At 43.5% G+C, this 19652-nt stretch overlaps 2 protein-coding genes across 3 annotated transcripts in view; both read right to left on the reverse strand.

The window, feature by feature from the left end:
- The window catches only part of LOC146498565 (protein NLRC3-like), a 28557-nt gene extending 26306 nt beyond the window's left edge, over positions 1-2251 (reverse strand). Inside the window, exon 1 of the mRNA XM_085139937.1 lies at positions 2160-2251. The gene's annotated coding sequence lies outside the window, so the exon portion shown is untranslated. The remainder of the gene's footprint in view (positions 1-2159) is intronic.
- Positions 600-14662, reverse strand: LOC146498566 (dual specificity protein phosphatase CDC14AB-like). 2 transcript variants are annotated; one of them, XM_085140053.1, is made up of 14 exons: positions 14347-14662; positions 13206-13296; positions 9841-9916; positions 8981-9073; positions 8813-8892; positions 6962-7028; positions 5258-5320; positions 4741-4828; positions 3869-4099; positions 3639-3777; positions 2380-2596; positions 2160-2251; positions 948-1079; positions 600-864 (listed from the first exon to the last, which is right to left on the reverse strand). In XM_085140053.1, exons 1-14 carry the CDS (start codon positions 14390-14392, stop codon positions 816-818), a joined length of 1464 nt encoding a protein of 487 aa, XP_084996179.1. In that variant the 5' UTR covers positions 14393-14662; the 3' UTR covers positions 600-815. The 2 variants fall into 2 exon arrangements, with proteins under 2 accessions (XP_084996179.1, XP_084996181.1); XM_085140055.1 differs by having other exon boundaries at positions 4756-4828; positions 14347-14660.
- Between the last annotated feature and the right edge of the window lie 4990 nt (positions 14663-19652).

Consider the following 19652-nt stretch of genomic DNA (forward strand, 5'->3'; position numbering starts at 1 on the left):
CTTAACAAACATAGTGTTTACAAACATAGCACAGTGTTCGTACAACCCATAACGTTGCAAAAGAAAGGTGTCTGGAGAGGTAAAACATAAAATCCGTCCCTCCTCATGCACTACCGTGCAAGCACATGTCCACACGTGTCTTCACGCCTGAAGTACGCATTTTAAGTGCGATTACCTCACCGCCACGCAACAACGGCTGTCACAATCCGAAGTGTACTTCAAATGCATACTCCAAATGTGCCGTCGATTTCCCCAAATATCAAGCGTGGTCCGGTGCACGCTTCGTGGTCCCATATATCCCACAAATCATAGCGCGGCGGTGGGTGTGGATAATTTTGCCACAAAATACGGCAGAAGGGAGCGGCCGAAGAGTGAACTGTCAAAAGTAAGTACTGAATATGACGTCACTTATTTATGTGCGAATGTTTAATAACGAAGAACAATAAAACAATACTGTTGGCCACATGTCGGCAAAGTTTTGTAACATTAGTGATGTTCGTACTTTCAGCGTTAACTTGGTTTTAAAGCCTCATATGTGTGTATATATACATATAATGCAGCAGCAGTTTTTTACAGTTACCTGCCTGCTATACCCAAGAGACGTGATGATTTATGGTGTCGGCCCTGTTATCACAGAATGGACCACGTGACCAGTTAAAGTGGTGACAAACTGTTGGCTCTGTCAAAACCAAAAGTAGTTATTGGGGCTAAAAAAGGATTTACAGCCTATTAAAGGTGCAAGAGAGCTGATCCAGTTTCCAGCGAGTCCATCATCAGCTGGGCTGATTCATGACCAGAACGTCCCAAGTGTGAAGTCAGTGAATCAGTGCTGGCCTGGTGCTGAACACAGTGAGGCTGAAGGGACTGTGGAGACATCAGCACATCACATTTTATATTGGTTTTATTATAATGTGCTTCTAGTAAGGAACAAAAGCACAGACACCAACCTCCTGATCTGCGGAGCAGTGGTGGTAGAGGAACTTCGTCTCAGCTTTTTAGTAGAAGAGGGGGTGAGGTGGACTTTGGAGGGCTTCGGGGGAGGGAGGATGGAGCAGTGTGAAGTCTTGGACAGGTTTAACCTGACACAGAAAACAAGAACACCTCATATTTGTGTGTGTGTGTGATCCAAGAGCAAATACTAAACTTGATCCTTCACAAAAACAAGCACAACGAACAACTTCTCCAAAAATCCTTCTGATGATTTCTACGCTCACTGCAGGAATCAACATCTGCACACACACTCTGTACAAGAGACAAGAGACAAATACGCTTCGACGTGTGGGAGGTACCTCGAGTTAACCTCCGTGGAAGCCCAGTTCTTGGTTGTGTCAGGTTAGCAGTTTAGTGATGTTAGTTTACAGGAGAAGCACGTTGTGAGTTTGGTTCGTGGTCGTCCTTTGGTTTCTTTTTGCCGCAGCTCCCATATCCCCGATTTGTAACTATTTACTTTTTATCAAATGTTTCTTGAACTATGGCAGCATCTTATATATCTGCTATATTTGGGCCGTGGATTCAGGGACCAAAACAAAAACTGTAGTGAGCAGAGGTATTATCTACTGATTGTTTGTCTGGCGGCAGCCACGGGTGGAGAGCAGAGGCAGCGGGCAGGCCAATCGAAACGCAGCTCAGGCCGCGGCTGCAGCAAAAACTTGGGCGTAGGAGGAGCGATTCTGGCAAACCGTCAGGAGGGGGAAGTGGTGCTCTACCAACACGGTGTCCAGTAAAGATGGAGGCCTGCTGACTCCAACTGAGGACACTGTCAGGCAGTAGAAGGAATACTCTGACAACCTCCACAACCTTAATCTCACTCATGATTAACTAAAGTATCCAAAGACAACAACTTCTCTTGTTGCATTTAGGTTTCAGTTTAACCGAAGAACAAAAAAGGATGCATGAGCTCGAGCAGGTTATACACAACATTTACGCTGCACAGATGAGAACACAGCAGGATTTCATGCAGTCCAGTCTGTCTGTTAGACAGCGTGCAAACAAAGCATTCGACAACAGTCACTTATGTACTTTCTGACATCCACAAAAACATGTTGGTGTCTATTATATCTCCTTGTTAATAGAAACTTTGTTTTGAGCTAATTCTCAACGTGTCTCTTGCACTGACCACAATAACCATTTATCATTAATTAAATTACAGATATTGGTACCTTGAGCAGGATGACGCTGATCTCGGTGGGCGTTTTCCCTTCAGTGCTCTCAGTTCGTCTCCCTGTGTCAGACTGACTTCTTTGCAGTTATTCTGCACAGACACAGAAAGAAAGACACAATTAGCAGCATGAAAACACAACATTGTGATCAGAACTCAGTAGCCTGTTTGAATTCTGCAGTAACCATTAAAAAAAGGTGCTATGAAGTCACACCGCTGACCTCATCCAAGCTATATGACTTGCAGAGCACGGTGTTGATTGACAGGTCATCCATGCTGGAAAGCAGCGAGGACACTGCCTCCTGTTTGCCTCCCTGCACAGAGTCAGAGTGGTGAAGCTGCTGTTGCTGCAGCTGCTGCTGCCGACTCCGTCTCTGTTGGACCAGCTTCTGTTTAGACCGATGCACGTCACCCTGAACCCACAAACTGTGCTGCTTCCTGCACACAAACATCAAACACACGCCACAAACTAACTGTGATATCATGTTTAGCAGGTATAACATTCAACATCCTGGTTTAGCGTGTAAGTAGACACACAAAGCTAGTAGCCATTAGCAACAGAGCACTACTGTGGCGTAAGGAGGAAGTGTGCGTCCAGAGCTGAGGAGAGAAACCAGCTGACTGCAGTCTGCAGCAGTAACACAGTTTCAGGCTTTTTTTAATTCGATTTGATTCATCATCCACCAGTTTCCCACTGCTGCAGTCACCACCAGCTGCACATGGGCACCCTGGGGAATGCCCCACCCTGACCTCCACCTTTTGCTTCTCTTCTAACTTTTACTACATTTCCAGCGTGCTCCAACCATGACCTCAGCATGGAGAAACATCTTGTGTGGTAACAGCAATAGATGCCACAGCCTAAGCACAGACGGGCCTTGTTTGTCCAGCACATCTCACAGATGCTCGATGAGATTGAGATCTGCCGACGTTGAAGGCCAAGGTGACGCCTCAAACCCTTCCTGATCTACTTCCTGATCTACTTCCTGATCTACTTCCTGATCTACTTCCTGATCTACTTGTGCTTCGTGTGAAGACTCCAGCGACACTCGAAGTATTAGAGAACAGCTGTACTCAGTGACCAACGCCTTTTGGGTCATTGCAAAATGTCAAACAGCTTGTGTTTAAATAAAAAAGACTGGAAACAGAAAAAGTGGACCAATCACACCTTCACAGATAAACGCAATGACCCTGATGAAGGCCACTAACACGTTATGGTTCCCTAATACTCTGTGACTGGAGTCTTCACCTCGTCAGATCTTTCTCCGTGCACCTTGGAGGTGAAGTTGCCGTCTGCTTGTGTTTTGTGACATTATCCCAATGAAGTGTTGCAGACGTGTCTGTGTGCACATCATCTGGAAAGCATTACTCCTGTACTTTCATGAACGGCACTAAAGCTTAATGATTGTCTCCGACTGATACCTTTGGAGTCACGGAAATTGGAGCGTTTGGTTTGAGCGTCACAGCTGAGGCACAAACTCACTCTTCTAAGAAGTTTTGCTGTGGACCGATGATAGATCCAGGTCTGCAGACTCTGATCCAAGCAATCGTCTCGGCTGCAGTAAACCGGAAGTGCTTCATCAGGTAGCAGCCAATCAGAGTGCCCGTGCGGCCTAATCCAGCTGTAAATGGATGGAGTGTTTAAAGAGACAAAGTTAAGATAAAAGAAATAAATGACATCAATTAAACATACATAAACACTTGCAGTCCTACCTTTACAGTGCACTGCCACTGCCCCGTCTGTGCTTTCACACACATGCAGAAAGCGTCTGACGATGAGGTCAGAGGGCGTGGTCCCATCAAGGAAGAAGAGGTCGTGGTGCTCAAATCCTGCATCCTCAAACCGCCTGCCATCATACAACTTCCTGTTCAGACGAACCACGGTCGTTACGTCATTTTGGCAAAAGTATGAGAAGTATGCCTCGGGTGTGTGGAGGGGATAACCTGGAGACAGAATCAACAACAACTGAGTTACGTCGTACGTTTCAATCAGCGAGGGTCTGTTTTTAATGCAAGTCCTGTCTCTTAATGCAAACGTAAAATAAGATTCAATGACGTAGTGTCAACTGATTTATATTGTAAGGTAAAGACGTTAAATACAGAGAAAACTCAACGATCGAACGGCCCCAAGCACCTGCTGACAGCGCGAAAGAAAAACTCCCTTTAACAAGAACCAGGCTGAGGGAGGGGGAGCAATCTGCCGCATGTGGTCGGGGTGAGGGGAGGACAACGGGACAAGAGACGGACTGGAGAGCCAGAGGGGAATAATAACTACGTGCAAAGTGGTGTAACTACACAGGAAGTAAAAAGAGCTGAGTGATGAAGAAGCATGAGTGCATCATGGGAAACCCCGAGCCACTGCAGGGCTCAGGCTCGTCTAATCCAGCCGTAACAACATGACAGCACTAAGCAGGAAACAATACACGCCATCAGAAGACAGCAGGGTAAGGTTAGCTCTTCTCAGCTGTTTCAGGACGTGCAGGCACTGAGGGGCTGCACAGGCCTTCTGTCAGGCCAAGCAACGTGAGCACTGATGTTGGTTTGGAGGCATGCTTTTAGCTTTTAGCTTAGAGATTCTGACTCACCATCTTCTATCTTACCACGAGAATGAGGGCTACTGAACGCCAGAACCTTTCCCGGAACGATCCAGTTCATATCTCCATTTTCAACTCGCTAAAAGCACAAAAAGAAAGGAAAGAAAGACTGTGATAGAGGTTAGCGACATATCAGTTAAAAACATGGATCCAGAACACCTTAATTATACCACCACTGCAGTAATGAACACATACGGTCTTTTATCTTTCATTGGAAATCAGTTTTGTTGCAGTGGACACAGGTGAGCTGACCTTTACTTCACTGACTGTCTATCACTTGGACGGGTGAGTTATGGATCAATCTAACTGAGAAACTGAGGAAGTACAGCGTGCACCAAGGCAGGCCTGGACATCGTACGAGCCCTTGGTTGGCCCTGACTGTGTTACTAACAGCACTGCAAATAAACTGGATGAATAACAAGCGTACGTTACTTATTTCTTACTGTATCCTGGTCCTGTTTTCATTGATATCGACCTGTAGCACAGTCAGCACTCTGCAGTCTGTTACCTCATAATGTTCATATTCTTCTGCACTGAACCTTTCAAAATCCAGGAAACCATGTTGTAATGCCTGCAGAGGAAAAGAGCAGGAACAGATTTTCACAACAAAAGCACAACTCCCCCCAAAGGGCTGAAATGTTTAGTGTTATAGTGATGTGCAGTGGTTTCACAGATTCAGTTCAGTTTTTTTAGCACCAAATCACAACAAAGGTCACCTCAGGCAGTTAATATTGTACGGTAAAGACCCTACAGTTATACAGAGGAAACACAATCAGACCACCCCTACGAGCAGGCACACTGGTGACAGTGGGGAGGAAAAACTCGTTTTTAACAGAAACACATGTTCACCGGAACCAGGCTCAGGGAGGGGCGGCAATCTGACTGCTGAGAGGCTGAGGGGACGGAGACAGGACCAAAGACACACTGTGAGGACAGCCAGAGATTAATAACAAGGATGATTCAGTGCAGAGAGGTCTGTTAGATGGGGCCTGATTATTTAAGACCTTGTATCTGAGGAGCAGGATTTTGATCTGGCTTCATGGACAGATAGAGCTGGGTGTCATCTGCATAGCAGTGTAAATGTATGCTATGTCTTCTAATGATGCTGCCTAAGGGAAGCATGTATAATGTAAACAGAATTGGTCCTAGCACTGAACCCTGTGGAACTCCATAATTAACCTCAGTGTGTGAAGAGGACTCTCCATTTACATGCACAAATTGGAGTCTATTAGATAGATATGATACAAACCACTGCAGCACAGTACCTGTAATACCTACAGCATGTTCTAATCGCTCTAATAGGATATTATGGTCGACAGTATCGAACGCTGCACTGAGGTCTAGCAGGACAAGCACAGAGATGAGTCCACTGTCAGAGGCCATAAGAAGATCATTTGTAACCTTCACTAAAGCTGTTTCTGTGCTGTGATGAGCTCTGAAACCTGACTGAAACTCTTCAAATAAACCATTCCTCTGCAGATGATCTGTTAGCTGTTTGACAACTACTCTTTCAAGGATGTTTGATATAAAGGAAGGTTGGAGATTGGCCTATAATTAGCTAAGACTCCTGGGTCTAGAGATGCTTTTTGAGTAAAGGTTTAACTACAGCCAGCTTGAAGGCCTGTGGTACATAGCTGATTATTAGAGATAGGTTGATCATATTTAAGATCGAAGAATTAATTAATGGCAGGACTTCTTTGAGCAGTTTTGTAGGAATGGGGTCTAAAAGACACGTTGATGCACTGACTATTTCTTCTTTAGTCGTTTGTTTTCAATTCCTGTGTGTTTGTACATCACTGAAGTATTTCATCATTAGTAATTATTAAACTCCTTTGTAGTTCTCTCTGCTCTCTTCTCTCACCCCTCACCTGTCACAGTGAATTGCTGCCTCCTTAAACCTGGTTCTGTTGGAGGTTTCGTCCTGTTGGAAGGGAGTTTTTCCTTCCCACTGTTGCCAAGTGTATACTTCTAGTGCAGTGCTGTAGGGTCTTTACCTTATAAGTTAAAGTACCTTGAAGTAACTGTTGCTTAGAATTAGTGCTATGAATAAAACTGAATTCAATTACTGTTGTTACAGAATAAGAGGAGAACAATGTCAAATGTGGCTCAAACTGGGATTTTTAAGTTAAAATGAGGTTAAAATGACCAAAATGAAGTTAATAAGTGTCATTTTAATTTTACTAAAATCATCTGTTTTAGACGTTGTTGCTACCTTGTGGATTCCTTGTAAGCAGTTTAGGAAGGTGAGGTTAAAAGAGCACTCTCCAACTGCTGCGTCTCTGTGGCAGACACACACACACACACAGACACACACACACACACACACACAGACACACACACACAGACACACACACACAGTGAGAGGAATACAGTAATAGTAGTTATTAGTGATGGGTCCAGCAACACTAACGCACCGACGCATCTATCAAGCTCACAGAGCGAAGCCTGTATCGGTGCGTCGCTTTAAGAAAAAGTCACGTGATCGATACAGCTGCTGTATCGCTCATTGCCAACGCGCCAAACTGTGTTTAAAAGGTACCGCATCTGCCAACGGAACGAGTCGTCAGCAAAAAAAAAAAAAAAAACCCACAAAATTACTCTTGCAAAGATAAAAAAAAAATACACATCTCTCTACAACAAATAATAATACACATCTCTCCATAACAAAATGGAGCTCGAAAGAAAAAGAAATGCTTCTGCTGTGTGGGATCATTTTGATCTTTTAACTGCAAATAAGGGAATAGTTTGTCTGTCTTTGTTTCAGTGTAATCTATCAGAATAGGAAAAGCAGCAATGTGACTTGCAGTGTAAATTATTTATTTCATTTTATGCAGGTTGAATGTCGCATCTGTTCTGCGGAGCTTTCTTACACAAACAAAAGCACCTCAGTGTTTAAGCATTACAGAGCCAAACATGAAAATGAGGAGACAAACACACTGAGAATGAACACAGGTCGGCCTATATTGACACTGAACAACTTTATCATCATTTTTTTAAATTAATATGTGTTTTATTATTTTGAAATCAAGCATCTGGGAAGACTGTTCTGGACCAGGCTGTTGTGAATTTTATTATAAAGGAGTGCAAACCCCTTAGTATTGTGGAGAGTGTCGGAGAGAAACATTCCAAGATCAGAGGATCCTTTAACAAATATATCCTTTTCTGAATAGAAATTTATAATAAACTCTGGGTCAATTACATTTAAATGGGTAATATTACATTCACAATACTTTCATTTTAATTTTCACTTCATGTCATTCACAATATATTTTAAAGATGTCTAAAATATTTGCAATGTAAAATATATAAAATTATTCCATGGAAAGTACAATACCTTACAGTGTATACAAGTATGACTAGGTCATTGAATCAGTGTCTGTTGTGAGTCTCAAGTAAGTTGCCTGCAATGATATTTAAGATCCAGCAGGTGTCAGTATGGAGTAAAACAGCAACACTGTGTCGACGCAGTATCGATACAGTTTGGAGAATGAAATGCTTCACGAGGCCTCATCTACCCATCGCTAGTAGTTATCAGGGTTCAGATCATATCTGATCACATGTGGTCTCAGGCTTGTTTGCACTGTAAATAAACACAAAGCATCACTAAGAGTGTAAAAACTAAGCAGCAGCTATTCAGCTGAGCTCAGGACTGGGACTGGGGGGGAATGTTAGCTCAGTCTAGATGAATGAAATCAACCCACTGGCACCGCTAAAGCTCACTAAGAGCTCATAAACTGTTAACAATTGATTCAAATCTCTGAATTCAGTTTTATTTATATAGTGCCAAATCACAACAGCAGTAAAAACCCTACAATAATACAGGAAAATGTTCCCATCCCAAACTTAAAAGTGTGGGTTTGATGAGGTTTCCTGACCTCCTGGAACCTTCATGGTCGCCAAATAATTTCCAGCTAGGTGGAGTTTCTTCTTGTTACCCCTGCTTGCAGTCTTTATGCTAAGCTAAGCTAAGCTGGATGTAACAGACAGAAGGATAGTGTCTCAGTAAATGTAATGACAACAGCCCAGCATGCAGTGCTGTCTCGTAGAAAGCAGCAGCCTGTACCTAAACGGCATGTAGCCTGTGTTGTTTCCTGCTATCAGAGTCCTGTAGGCATCTTCTGGGCTTCTCTTCAAATACATCACCTACAGGGCAGAGTTAAACTACATCACTAATAATGGACAGACAGACGGGCAATCAGATGGTGTGATGGACAAATGAAAGGATATTTACAGCATAGGCACCAATGAGAACAGCAGCATTGGCTCTCTTCTTCTGGTCGTAGCTGGTGTAGTGAACCAGTCTCTTTCTAGACATTGTGAAAGACTATAAACCAATAATGATAATCAATATTCAGTGAAACAGCACATGTGCATTAATACATTTAAAATAAGCGTCTACTGTCAGAGGAGTGCACACACACCATCAGAGCAAAGACCTTTCAAAATAAGAGTCTACTGTCAGAGGAGTGCACACACACCATCAGAGCAAAGACCTTTCAAAGTAAGAGTCTACTGTCAGAGGAGTGCACACACACCATCAGAGCAAAGACCTTTCAAAATAAGAGTCTACTGTCAGAGGAGTGCACACACACCATCAGAGCAAGGACCTTTCAAAATAAGAGTCTACTGTCAGAGGAGTGCACACACACCATCAGAGCAAAGACCTTTCAAAATAAGAGTCTACTGTCAGAGGAGTGCACACACAACATGAGAGCAAAGACCTTTCAAATTAAGAGTCTACTGTCAGAGGAGTGCACACACACCATCACAGCAAAGACCTTTCAAAATAAGCGTCTACTGTCAGAGGAGTGCACACACACCATCAGAGCAAAGGCCTTTCAAAATAAGAGTCTACTGTCAGAGGAGTGCACACACACCATCAGAGCAAAGACCTTTCAAAATAAGAGTCTACTGTCAGAGGAGTGCACACACAACATCAGAGCAAAGACCTTTCAAATTAAGAGTCTACTGTCAGAGGAGTGCACACACCATCAGAGCAAAGACCTTTCAAAATAAGAGCGTAACACGTTTTCTAAATGATGTCTATACAGCAAACAAAGCCCTGAGTCTGAAGACCTTCATCTGCATTACCTTCAGCTTCCTGTTGAGTTTCCAGCAGTATCTGTACAGCATGGCCAGGTTGAGGGGCCCAAAGTCTGCATAAAAACTGCAACACACAGCGAGAGATGGAGGAGCTTTCAACAATTACAACAACAACACAAATCAGCCACAAAACTAAACCCACTGACAGGTGAAGTCGGTGACATTGTTCATCTGGTTATAATAAAATGTTTCTCTGAGTGTATTTAAGTTGTGTCTTCTGTCGTTGCCGGTCCGTCTGTGTATCTGCCATGTTTCACCCGTGTGTTCTGCCCACCCTCCTTCATGCTCGTGTTCTGCTTTGTGTTTACTAGTTTAGTTATTCCCAGTATAGTTTAGTTTAATCTTCGTTTGCCATTTTTTCCCTGTGCTCTGTGTTCAATAAACCACCTTCACGACTGCCTGCAATTGGATCCTCCTTTATTTCCTCCACACGGCTCACTCCACTGTGACAAAAGCCATCTCAGGTTTACTCACAGACCACCTCCCCGGTTAATCACAGCTCAAACACCCGCTCTGTGACAGACACACTGAAACTGTGATATATCCCATGATACTGATGCTCAGAGTTGAGCATCAGGAACTCAGGCTACGTTCACACTGCAAGCGAAAGCGCATCAAATCAGATTTTCTGACCCTCTGTCACCATCTATCCGATCATGGTGTGACAGTGTGAACGGCACAAATCTGATATTTTCAAATCCGATCTGGGTCACTTTCGTATGTGGTGCTGAATCTGATACATATCTGATGTTTTAGAAAGCTGCTGTTTGATGGTCATGTCACATTAAATCCGTCTTTTACGTCACTGACACAAGACGGACGCCAATTATCAGCGCCGGAGAAGACATCGTGAACGCTTCCATCCAGTGAAACTGTTGGGAAGACAACGTTGGAGAAACGTGAACATTTTATTTGTACTGTATAATCTGCAGATTCTGACAGAAATCTGCAACTATCCTTTGAAGCAGCGCTCCTCTAAAACAGCAATAAGGATTATTATTAGGTTATTTACATTATTATGGAAATAACAAAATAACTTAAAGCAAAAATTGGGAAACGTGAAGTCTGAAGTCTTTATATTAAGACCATCAGTCAAACAATACTGTTGCTCTGGGTCTAAACAGAGCGCGTTGTGTGTGACGTCTTCTTTTGCGCATGCGGCCGCTTTGAGCGTTCACACTAGAGCGCGTTTGCTGTCACATTTTATTTGTAGTGTGAACGAGCAGACAAAAAAATCAGATTTGATCAAAAAAATCTGAATTGAGCATCAAGACCTGCAGAGTGAACGTAGCCTTAGAGTTCCTAAAAAGTCCTGAGAGGTCAGGAAATGCTGGAAACCAGTTTCCACCCAGCCCTGTGTACTGTGGTGGCCTGCAGCTCCACAGCAGAACATCCACAGTATGAAGGTGCAATTTGCAGGGCACATATAAACGCATAGATGGAACATTTTTCCAAGGCTGTTTCACCTCTGATCTGTCTCTCATCGGTGTATAAAGGCTGTATAATTAAAACTATTTTATATCCTAAAATAAATGCAGATCATTTAAGGAACCATAACTCGTGCGTGCTCAGTCAGGGGTTATGACCACAGAGTAGGCCAGGACCAGATGATTGGTTTATGACATCAGTCACACTGGTGATACATCAACAGACATTTTCATGGGAGAAACAGTGCAAATGTATCAACATGACAACACAGGGTTGGATGAAATTCTCCACAAGTATGTGGACTTCATGTCTTCACTGACGTATGAGCTGTTCCTGTTGGAGGGTTGACGGCGTGTCTCATGTCACACTCCTCCACAGTGAGGATGGACTTATTGATACGTGCCTCTGGTGACTGCACTTCAAAACAAGGAGTGATTCAACTGCTCTGCTAGTGAAGCATCAGCTCTGTGACTGCTCCTGTACTCGGTGATGTGCTGCCCTCCTGACACACCTGCCTGCTGTTGTTGCTGTCCAGGTGATCTTCCACCTGTACTGTGATTTGGCCTTTCAGATGCCTCGTTGCACCGTCACTCGCTCTGAAGGCAGCCGGTGGACGTCCCCGGTCATCCAGGGCTTGTGGTTGGGATAGACCAGGTGACACAGTACACCTCCAGGTCTGGATGTTCAGGAATGTCCTGGTGGTGTGGAGACAGTCCTGCAGCTGCTGTAAGGCTTCATCAGGCCAGGTTCTGATAGTCTTCGTGGTGGCCAGAGCAGCTGTCCTGACAGGAAGCAGCTTCCTGCTCACATCCAGGCGGCATGGCGGCACTGTAAGGAAGTTCTTTCAGGGTCTCCCCACCTATTAGAAGTTTTACCGTCCCACTGCTCCCGGCCCTGCTCGTTGGGAATCGTCCAATTAGAGTTTTCTCTCTAATATTGTAGGTTGTTTACCTACAAAGGGCCTGGATGTAACTGATGTTATACAAATAAAACTGGACTAAACTAAATCACCAGTTAAGCTAACGTGAATGAACATGCATGTCTTTGGACTGTGAACCAGGGAAAACGTGTGAACTCCAACTAGAAAGACCACAGTTTGAACCAGGACACCATCCCTCCGGGTGGAGCAGTGGACTTCCTCTAACAGTATAATGGTAATCAGAGACCAGTGATGAGAAGTCAAGGAAGGACAGGACCATGACTGTCAAAAGGCGTGTCTCTCTGAAATGAACAGGTGGGATATTAATGAGGTCAAAGGAATTTCTAAAGGACACGAAACAACAAAAACAAACAAAGTTCATCTGTTACAAAAGAGGCATCAGAAAGAAATGATTTGTAGGAGCGTGTGCTGGCAGTGAGCAGGAGCAGACTGTTACCATGGAGACTTTCAGTGGCAATGACATCGCAGCGTTTCTCACTTTTCAGCCATTCGTGTGTTTGTTGAGTGAATCTGCAGGATTCACTGAACCTTCAGCTCCACGTGTCTCTCAGACCAGCTCGGCTGACATAATCAGCTACAGCTGGTTAGCAGAATCATGAGGAAGCTTCACACACTACACGTTTTACTGCACAACAGTACGAGACACCCCGAAGCACTGAAGAAGCTGGAGATCTCCTTCAGGCACTTGTAGCCTCTCAGCCACAGAGACCAGATCTCTGCAGATCTCTGCAGATCTACTGGACAGATGACATGAAGCCATCAGAGTTTGAGTCACTTTGAATGTTTTATGCTTGTTGCTGTTATAGAAAGTCATGAGTTTACTTTTACATGGTACAGAAAGTATTTTGTTAAATGAACATTCAGCTAAACCAAGAACAACACCAACTATAATATCAGCATGTGAATGATAACATCCGGACTCACTTTAAATGGATGTCAGACGGCGGTACGTCAGAATTGGGGATCAGACTAGATCACAGCTTACCTTTCATATATGAGCTCCTCATCCGTGCTGAAGAAGTGTGTGTTGGCTGTATTCTTAGGTTTGACCCGCAGAGTGGCAAAGTACAGGCGGTCTGTGGTGCACACACACACACACACACACACACACACACAGGTTACATTCAGCCTCACAGACAGTCCTGGCTTCAGATACAGGGCGATAACGCTCTCTTGTCCCGATCACACCGAGCTGCTGACTGTATCCAGGTATTTTTGGTGTCTCGGTTACAGCACAGGATCAGTTCCCCTCATTAACTGCTGCTGAAACCAAGGCAGGACCCAAATCTCCGTCCTTACATGACACACTGGTGCTGGTTACTTAACCTGATTTAGCCAAACTTAATCCTCGCACTACTGAAATGCTTCTTTTTACCAGATTAGAGAACGATGGGTCGTGGCTTCATAAACGTAATAAACTTTGTAATTCTTTGCTTTAACTAAACTGTATTATTTGACTCTATGAGTGAATGAGTTGTGGGACACTGGGCTACAACCTGCCAACTGTTAGCCTGTAAGTTTGAACCTTTCAGCTACATGTAGTTTTACATGTACTCATGAGTGAAGCAGCTTCAGTAAAACTGGAAAGTTCTGCAGTGATAGCTGAAAAGAGAAAAACTTATTCCTGGAAACGAGCTGCTGTGTAAAGGCTGTGAAGCTGACCTGCACCTGCATGGACTCACTTTACCAGGATTCTTTTTACCGTCTTAATGCACAGCTGTTACAGTTTATATCATGTTAATTATAGCAGACACAGCTGAAAACGATCCAGCATCCTCCAGGCCAAAGGCCGACCAGCTGCCCCCACAGTCCTGTCAAGAGTTATTGTTCTCCACAACAATGCACAGTGCTGATGAAGAAGCTCCAAAATAATCAGAAATGTCCTCGTCTCTTATTTGGTTAGTGTCCCCATGATGGAGACCATCGTGGTCAGTGTAGCTCACACTGAATCATACTGGTTTAGCTTTGTTTGAAAGAACAAATGAGCCAAAATGAACGAGCAGGTCAGTGCTGTGTATTTATGTCCACGCGCGCTCTCAGTCACACACATGGAAATATTGCAGGCTGTAGTTTCTTATAGAAAACCATTATGCAGTATTACATCCCAGCACTGATGTTAAACTTACCCTTAATAAATTCTGATGAGCTGGCCTGCTCATATCCATCTGCCATTTGTTACAGTGGGAATGGTCACAGTGTCCCGGAGTGAGTTTGTCCTCTTCTTATCTGTTGTGAGACCACTCGAGATGTTCCAAAAATATCAAGAGTTCACTACAGAATAGCATTTCACCTGCGTCACTACTGTAAATGAAAAGGGTCCAACTTTAAAGTCTCCCCGCCCGCCGCTGATGAGGAGCATGTGTAAAGTCTCCAAAGTCGCTCCGCTCCACGGACTGCGCCTGAACCCAGAGGTTTCCGCTCTTCCATGCCTGAACTACAACGAATATCCCAGCAAGTAGAAGATTTACAGGACAGCCCAGAGTCGTGGCAGCGATGATCTCTCTGCTGCCTCGCACATGCTCAGTCAATGGTCACATAAACGCACGCACGCACACATCACCGGCCGTGCTGCCAAAGCCTGCTGGAGCTGGATTTAAACAGAAATCCCCTTTCCCAGTAATATAAACTGTATATATATTTATATTTTTATTTATATATATTTATATATATTTATATGTATTTATATTTATATATATATTTATATTTATATTTATATTTATATTTATTTATATTTATATATATTTATATTTATTTATATTTATTTATATATATTTATATATTTCAAGGCTGCTACAAAATGCACCGTTTGCTTATTTGTATTTGTGTGAACATTACAAAAGTAACACCACAAAGTCATCTATGCTGATGGCATTTCTCTCCTGTCTGAGTGGCCTCCCTCTTCCACATGTTGTGCTATGATGAGAGCTGGGTTAGGTTGGATGGAGGACTGCACTGTGGTTTGTTCCCATCACCCAAAGCTGTAAAGCCAAAGTCCTGAGTGCCAAATGTCTGAGCTGCCTGACTGAACTGTGACTTTCACAGGCCGCTAGCTAAGTCTGCACTTGCATCACTTAGTTTTCTAATCAAGTGTTTGCTTGTTAAACAGAAATATTTAGAATGACTACAGATACGGGGGTCGCCTTACAGTTTACATGCATTGATCTCTAAAGGGCTCCATATGCTACACGGTGCTGTCACACTGTGCTGTCAGAGCTGGGCCTGTCACCACTGACTGGAAGATCTCCACACCATTAGACTGCATCACTGTTGGACTAGCCTCACACAAACTCATGTAATGAGATGTCACTTTTCCCACGTGTCTCTGTTTCTGTGCTGGGACAAGGTGAGACTGGGAGAGCAAAGCTTTGAAGAATCTCACATATAAAACATGTTTTCAGACTTTTTTGTTTAACTCCACATTGTGATGTCTTCTACGATGTAAATATGAAAAACCATCAAATGAGAAGGTGTATCCAAACTTTCTGTTCTTTTCTTAAATGTATTTTTGTCTTTATTAGACAGATGCAGTGAAAACTGACAGGAAAGTGAGAGAGGGACACAGGGACTGCTGCTCATCCAGCTGCGCTAAACCGGCGCCGCAGGTGTGTCCAAACTGGTACGAACAAGGTCTTCAAGTCCGTCCCGCACCTTTGCCCCAAAGAATCAAGCATGGGTGTCAATAACAAAAGTGTCCTAATGAAGACACTGAGGACGGGACGTTTCTTTGTTGGACGCGCTTGTTTGCCAGACATCAGGAACAGATTTGTTTCTCCACGTGACTCATTTCATCTCCACAGAAATATTTCCACCACAGTGTGACTTTTTCCAAGAACTTGTAACGTTTGAGTTTAGCTATGGAGCCGGCTGAGGCGCGCCCTTTCACACGCGCCCTTTCACACGCGCCCCTGAACTGAATTAATAACGTGAGGAAGATGAGAGGAGAGCGTTTCCTTCTTGATGGCTTTATGTTTGTAATGCTACACTGAGCTTACTGTCTAACGGAAAGCTACGTGCAGACGTGTGTGTGTGTGTGTGTGTGTGTGTGTGTGTGTGTGTGTGTGTGTGTGTGTGTGTGTGTGTACAGTCCTATTCCTGGTTTTAGCTTAATCTGCTCCAGTCAGCCAATTAGACATCAGATTACCTGGAGGAAGGTTGGAGGGACAGGTGAACGGTAGCCGAGGACGCCTCCATCAAGGTGAAGCACTGACGATGATGCTACTGATGTGGAGACAATAAGCTATGTATGGGATTATTATTATGTGAAAAGACAGATTTTTATCAGCCCTTGGTGATCATAGGTTGGTCTCCAGTGAAAGACTGCCACCTGCTGTCTGTTTACATGCTCTGTCTGCTCGTCATGTTGGCCCTGGGTGAGAAGCGACAGCCTCTGCTGTAGTTACTGATGCACCAACATGGATACGAGCAAACTACCAGCTTCATGTAGATTTGTTTTAAAGGCTGAACGCTGCATTACCAACCAGCCAGGCAACAATGAAGATCATTAAACTGAGAAGGGACTCTGTGTCAGTATTTTAGATAAGTGATAAAAAGATCATATCTCTGAGTTTGATGCAACAGAGTTATTTTATACAAATATGCAATAATGTCCAAGCAGAAGTTTTGTGAAACTTTGGGTAATAAATGAGATATTTAGGAGGGGAGGGTTTGTTTTTGTGACACTGCTACTCACATTTCTGAAGCAGGACACGGATCCACGCACATCATGTTAGCGTTGCTTTTTTCTAATTAACCAAAGACAAAAAGGTCGTCTGGCTTTGTGATGTGACAAACGTCTGTGTAGAGTAAATACATCAGTGTGAAACGCTGCTATTTCTCACATCAGGGGAACGTGAAAAAGCCTGTGAGGGTCCATACTTTATTCTTTGACTAGATTAACTATGATGATTCTCAGCTCTAAGTAATCATGAGCCTCGTCTGTGTAAAACAAGCTGCTTCAGCACCACCATCTGAGTTTAAGAGCAGGGCTTCTGTACCAACACGAGCCTGAGATGACTGTTGTTTGATCCAAGGGTTGGAAAAGCCTCTGAAGTCAGTCAGAGACTGTCCTGACTGTTTGGGTATGTTTATCCACTGATGGGGTAGCCAGCATGATCCATTCATTTGACCTGTTAAAAAAACACCACCGGTGATCCAGACGTCCAACTACACGATCCCACCACCTGACACGCCGCTCTTACACGTACAACACGTGTTTGAAGAGGAAACCAGCTTCCTCACCTGGTCTTTGGTTAAATATATGAACTGTCAGGTTTAGGACATGTGCTTGAGATGAAGATACAACATTAAACATGTTTCTCCCAGCAGACATGACACCAGTCTGTGTTTCATGCATTCATGCAGCCGCTACACCTGCTTCAGAATTCATTTTAAAATCTTGGTACTGACTTTTAAAGCTTTGACTTGTGATGTTCTGCTTACATTTCTGATCTTGTAGAACCCCACACTTCCTCTCGCAGCCTGAGATCATCTAATCAAAGGCTGCTGGTAGTCCCACGCACATATTTTAAACCAGAGGTGATAGATCTTTTAGAGCGGCGCCCCCAGGTGGTTGAATGCTCTCCCTCCATCATTACGTTGCCTTGATTGTATTTGTTCTTTTAAAAAGCAGCTTAAGAGTCATTTATGTAGATTGGCTTTTAATTAGATTTGTGCTGTTTTATTATTAATGTATTTTATGTATTTCTGTTTATATTACTGTGAAGCACTTTGTGGTTTTTATCCTGTGAAAAGTGCTACATAAATAAACTGATTTGATTTTACACTTGTTGTAATGATGAAACATGAAGATGAGAGACAGAGAACTGCGTACAGCCAACATCAGCGCTCCATCTGATGAATGTGCTCTGATGTAACACGTCAGAGATGGCACATTGAACTTTCCAGGAAGCTGCTGCTGACACTCAAAGCTGTCATCGATGCCGTTTTGGGATTGTGACGTAAAACAAGCTTCAGTTTGACCAGAACGTTAACACCATCCAACTTTAGAGATGTTGCACAAATGGAAGAACGCAGTCTCACATATTTGTTTAATATGTGCGTTGAAGGACATGTCCTGGTCAAAAATGACTCCAAGGTTCCTCACAGTGTTACTGGAGGCCAAGGTAATGCCATCCAGAGTAAGAATCTGGTTAGATACCATATTTATAAGCTTTTCAGGGCCGAGTACAATAACCTCAGTTTGATCGCTGTGGTACTCCATCACTGCCATCACATCAGTGCTGGACCGACTCCCAGTCCTGCAGCAGTTCACTCAGTTCTTGAAGCATCACAGCTCTCAGAGATTGCTTCCAACTTGCGAGGTCTGAATAGCTCCGTTCCCAAAGCAATTTCTGCCACAATGTCCTCCTACAGGAAATCATTTTCATTCACAAGATCTGGCAAATCTCCTTTGAGGATGAAAGGAAATCATTACACAGTCAGTGACGAGTCACAGTTTGTCAGGTCAAAGAGTCCAACATCCTTCTGTTCTTGACAAAAATATTATTGAGCTTTATAATCTAAGACGAAACGTCTTCCTGTCCTTCAAAGCTTAGAAGATAAAACAGAAAAGATTCAGGATTGATTGTTGAACACGTCTGGAAGATCGATATGTTACTTCTTTTAAACAAACCACCAAATGAGCAACACAACACCTGGAGCACACCTGGAGCATCTGCTGAAGCTGTTCTGGAGGAACATGGTGTCCCAAAAGGTTACTGACCTTCAGTGTCATATGTTTATATTAAACTTGTTATATTAAGTGTAGATTGTTTTGCTAAAGCATATAGTTAGGGCTGGACCAGGTGGCCCTGAATCCTCTCTTAGTTATGCTGCAATAGACGTAGGCTGCTGATTCCCATGATGCACTGAGTGTTTCTTCTTCACTCACTATGTATTAACAGACCTCTCTGCATTGAATCATATCTGTTATTAATCTCTGTCTCTCTTCCACAGCATGTCTTTATCCTGTCTTCCTTCTCTCACCAACCAATCACAGCAGATGGCCCCGCCCCTCCCTGAGCCTGGTTCTGCTGGAGGTTTCTTCCTGTTAAAAGGGAGTTTTTCCTTCCCACTGTCGCCAAAGTGCTGCTCATAGGGGGTCATATGATTGTTGGGTTTTCTCTGTATCTATCATTGTAGGGTCGACCTGACAGTATAAAGCACCTTGAGATAAACTGAACTGTAAAAGGTGTGATGACAGCATCAGTGTAAGGAGCCAATACTTGATTGACGTGTTTGAGATTCAGTTGAAATATAAGTACTGCACATGGACGTGTCCCACCAACAGAACAAGCCTCAGAGCACATCACAGTTAGAATCAAAGCACTATAACAGAATATGATGCTGAACTAAAGCAGTATTTTTAATGCTCTCCCTCGAAGAAATACGACATGAGTGCAGCAGAGGCAGAGATATTGTGACGTGCAGCCTG

This window comes from Neolamprologus multifasciatus, chromosome 18 (assembly GCF_963576455.1).
Source record: "Neolamprologus multifasciatus chromosome 18, fNeoMul1.2, whole genome shotgun sequence".
Taxonomy (NCBI): domain Eukaryota; kingdom Metazoa; phylum Chordata; class Actinopteri; order Cichliformes; family Cichlidae; genus Neolamprologus; species Neolamprologus multifasciatus.

What these genes read in the sequence shown, in the direction of transcription:
- LOC146498566 (XM_085140053.1), bottom strand. Translation starts at nt 14,392, where the DNA reads ATGGCAGATGGATATGAGCAGGCCAGCTCATCAGAATTTATTAAGG. An exon ending in GAGGAGCTCATATATGAAAG is followed by an intron (nt 9,917 to 13,205) that starts GTAAGCTGTGAT and finishes TGTGTGTTGCAG; the next exon opens with TTTTTATGCAGACTTTGGGC. An exon ending in CAGCAAAACTTCTTAGAAGA is followed by an intron (nt 2,597 to 3,638) that starts GTGAGTTTGTGC and finishes GTTTGTGTGCAG; the next exon opens with GAAGCAGCACAGTTTGTGGG.